Below are 1,286 nucleotides of genomic sequence, written 5' to 3'. Positions count from 1 at the left end.
AACTCTTATGGACTTTAAGAGGACTCATCAAGACAATTGGGAGGAGCATAAGATGAAGTTTTCCGAGGATCAGCTCTCCATCCTCACGGACTTGCTTGTGTCCCCGAGTTACTACGCCTGATTCTAATCCAAGCTGAATCACTCGCCGACCACAAGGGCAACAACGAACAATTGTCTCGGTTTGAGCGCGACACAACAACAACAACAACAACTATCTACATACAAGAATATCCGTCTCTTTTTTTACGTTTACAATACATCTATATTTTCCTCATGCCAATAGCCAAATTTGGATTACCGTGGATTGTAATAAATTACTACTGCATTGAATCAGCACATGGCATTTCTTTCCATCTGTCTTGAGCGGATGGATGATCCGAAGAGTGAGTGAACAAAGAACAGAAATGATCTTGAATGAACCTGAAAAACGAAAACCTCTGATGCAAAACAGGCACCTTGTCATTGACATAATCTTCAGTTCACGGCAAGACTACCAAGTACCTGATCCATTCAGTCTGTTTACTCACTATGTCGCAAGAACCAGCGAATGAACCAACCCAGGCAAGAGGGATTTCAGACGAGTTCAGCATGAATTACTTCGTTCGTTCTTTAAGTACAACACGACTGACTGACTGACTGACTGGTGAAGAAAGGGCTTATTGGCTGGCTTTACCAACCTAGTGCTCCGGTACGAATTGGCTACAAGTTTAGCATTCATTTTGATCAATGATGATCAGTGATCCCCCACAGAGACTTGGGCGTTGGTTTCTATTCGATATTCGAATCGAGTATGCTTTTACACTGGTAATTCGAGTTACTCTCGCCAAGTGATTGAACGGCTAAGTACTACAGGTACGTCCGTAGATTGGCATGAATCTGGATCTCGCTCGTTATTTTCGGAATGCGATGATGCATTATGCTTCAAGCTTCACTGGCTTTTAAGCACAAATTTGAAATTTCGTTACACACGTCCCAAATCTGGAGTGGATTGCGGCCATCCCATCATTCAATTCAACCAGACAAGCAGACGAATAGACCAGCCAAGGCATTGAAACATCGTACATGCATACACACACCTGATTGTGGATTGAGATGCCTGGCTTACATCAGAAATCGCTTGATATTATGTCGTTTCGTCCAGCGTTTTCTCATTTCAAGGTGGTTTGTCAGATTTCGGATGAATTTTTCAAAGGGAGGTCAGCCCAAAATCTATAAATGACGACGCGATTATTCGAATTTTTTTTCCGAGATTTCTAAGCTTGAGTAAGTACGGGACAGAGAGATCT

The 1,286-nt window shown here is 42.5% G+C and overlaps 1 protein-coding gene across 1 annotated transcript in view; it reads left to right on the top strand.

Annotated features, from left to right (window-relative positions):
• The window catches only part of LOC131883180 (proteasome activator complex subunit 4-like), a gene marked incomplete in the record, with an annotated part of 18,186 nt that extends 17,856 nt beyond the window's left edge, over window positions 1–330 (top strand). The window contains 1 exon segment of the mRNA XM_059230566.1: window positions 2–330. Within this exon segment, the coding sequence (XP_059086549.1) occupies window positions 2–121 (120 nt within the window).
• Window positions 331–1,286: the final 956 nt, after the last annotated feature.

The sequence above is a fragment of the Tigriopus californicus genome, chromosome 7 (genome assembly GCF_007210705.1).
Source record: "Tigriopus californicus strain San Diego chromosome 7, Tcal_SD_v2.1, whole genome shotgun sequence".
NCBI classification, from domain to species: domain Eukaryota; kingdom Metazoa; phylum Arthropoda; class Copepoda; order Harpacticoida; family Harpacticidae; genus Tigriopus; species Tigriopus californicus.
This window is presented reverse-complemented; position numbering and strand designations above follow the sequence as displayed.